We start from the raw sequence: 1886 nt of genomic DNA, 5'->3' as shown, positions 1-1886 counted from the left end.
TGTATTGATACAACAGTATTTCCGTAATGTATAGGTTTTTAAAATAAAAAAAGTATTCCTGCTATTAAATATTTTCTAGAATATTAATAAAAATATTGTATAAACCATTTTTGTACAAATTGTTTTTAGTATATCACTTGTATATTGAAATATTCTATTCATAATTATTATATGCATTTCTTTCAATATAATGGATTTACCTCAATTAACAAAAACCGTATGTTTATAAATTATCATCAAAACTATTTGTCATAATGTAATATTTTCATTTTGTACAATTATGATTTAGCGTAAAAAGGTTTTCCATTAAATAAATTATTTTTGTATTTTTTATTTATAGTATACCTTTTTAAATGAAATTTTAAATAAGTATGATACTTTCAATAATCCTGTGTCTAATGAAGATGTAAATGTTAATATTTTAAATTTATGTGATAATTACAATACATTTACTACTAATCTTACACTAGAGCAAAAACACACATGTAAGAAACTTTTAAGAAACTTGTTATTATGTAATGATCCACAGATAGTTCATCCTATAAAGTGCTGTAGTATTTTAAATTTCTGGTTATATTTTGAAATGAAAAAATATAGACTTTCCAATGGTATTATCAACGAGATTTTTGAATTATCTTATGAGAGTATAAATGCAGAGCATAAAAATAAATATTGTGCTCCTTATGATTCATCTAATGAAAAACTCTATAAATCTGAGGAATTAATAAAATTGGGTATATTTATTGTCAATGAAGATGAATTTAAAATATTATTAAATAATAAGGATTATTTGAAAAATTGCATTTTCAAAAGGTATTTTTATGAATGCGTTAATACATACATAAATTTGAATGGACAATCCTGTCCTGAAGAAATAAAAGACATTACTTATAACGAAGACATATGCTCAATTTTAGCTAATTTTAGAGCTTCATACCAATCTTTCCTTAACGAGGCAAAAAGCAAAGGCTATGAATTACCATATTTAACTTCTCCTAATCCATATGTTGTTGACTCATGTACATGGAAAGAAACTAACATAGAATCATCTTCTACAGTTTCTAATAATTTAAATAAGTCTATATCACGTAGTGTTCCCACTGCAATTGGTACAATGTCTGCAATACCTCCCTTTTTAGCGTTGATAATGTAAGGTTATATATAATTTGTAATAAAAAATACAAACAATAGTTAACACAAATATATATTTACAGTATTCTACTTAATAGATATAACAAAATTATCATGTATATATATATATTTCTAATATTTCCGTGTTAGTTTACCCCTGTGGGATCTTGGTTTCGGTCAAAAATTAAAAAAAGTACGAATTCTTTCGACAATACAGATGAAGAAATAGAAAATGAATTGTTTTATCTTTCACATAAAAATGCTATTATAAATTCTAGTAATGAGAGCTATAATGTTGCTTATGGACCAGTATGAATCTGTTACATAACACAATAAAGTTTGATTGGCATAGTTGATATCATAGATTTTATTAAAAAAATGTTTTTTAAACTCATTAACAAAAATAAATTTAATGCATGATATAATGAATAAGAAAAATAGAATATAAAATGTGATAAAATAGAAAAAAAAGCACATTATTTATATAAATGAAGAATTATAGTAAGAAAATATGTGTAAATATTTCTTTTAAATATATTATTAATAGCATTATGTATAATGTAAAAAATGTTAGAATAATAAATTTAATGTATATAATATATATTATTAACATATATCTAGAAAACAACAAATTTATATTACGAAAAATGTATAGCTTTAGGGTCCAGGATTCAGATTTCTCTTTTTGGGGGTATTGTTTTAGGGTATAAATTATTATACACGTAAAAATTTTATTTTTTTAGTCATTTATAAAA

General features: G+C 22.7%; 1 protein-coding gene across 1 annotated transcript; it reads left to right on the top strand.

Moving 5' to 3' along the window:
- Positions 1 to 190: 190 nt before the first annotated feature.
- On the top strand, positions 191 to 1153 carry PCYB_004820 (hypothetical protein; the record flags this gene model as incomplete). Its single annotated transcript, XM_004227903.1, has 2 exons — positions 191 to 217; positions 341 to 1153. 2 exons carry the CDS (start codon positions 191 to 193, stop codon positions 1151 to 1153), a joined length of 840 nt encoding a protein of 279 aa, XP_004227951.1.
- Between the last annotated feature and the right edge of the window lie 733 nt (positions 1154 to 1886).

The sequence above is a fragment of the Plasmodium cynomolgi genome, assembly GCF_000321355.1.
Source record: "Plasmodium cynomolgi strain B DNA, scaffold: 0592, whole genome shotgun sequence".
NCBI lineage: Eukaryota > Apicomplexa > Aconoidasida > Haemosporida > Plasmodiidae > Plasmodium > Plasmodium cynomolgi.
This window is presented reverse-complemented; position numbering and strand designations above follow the sequence as displayed.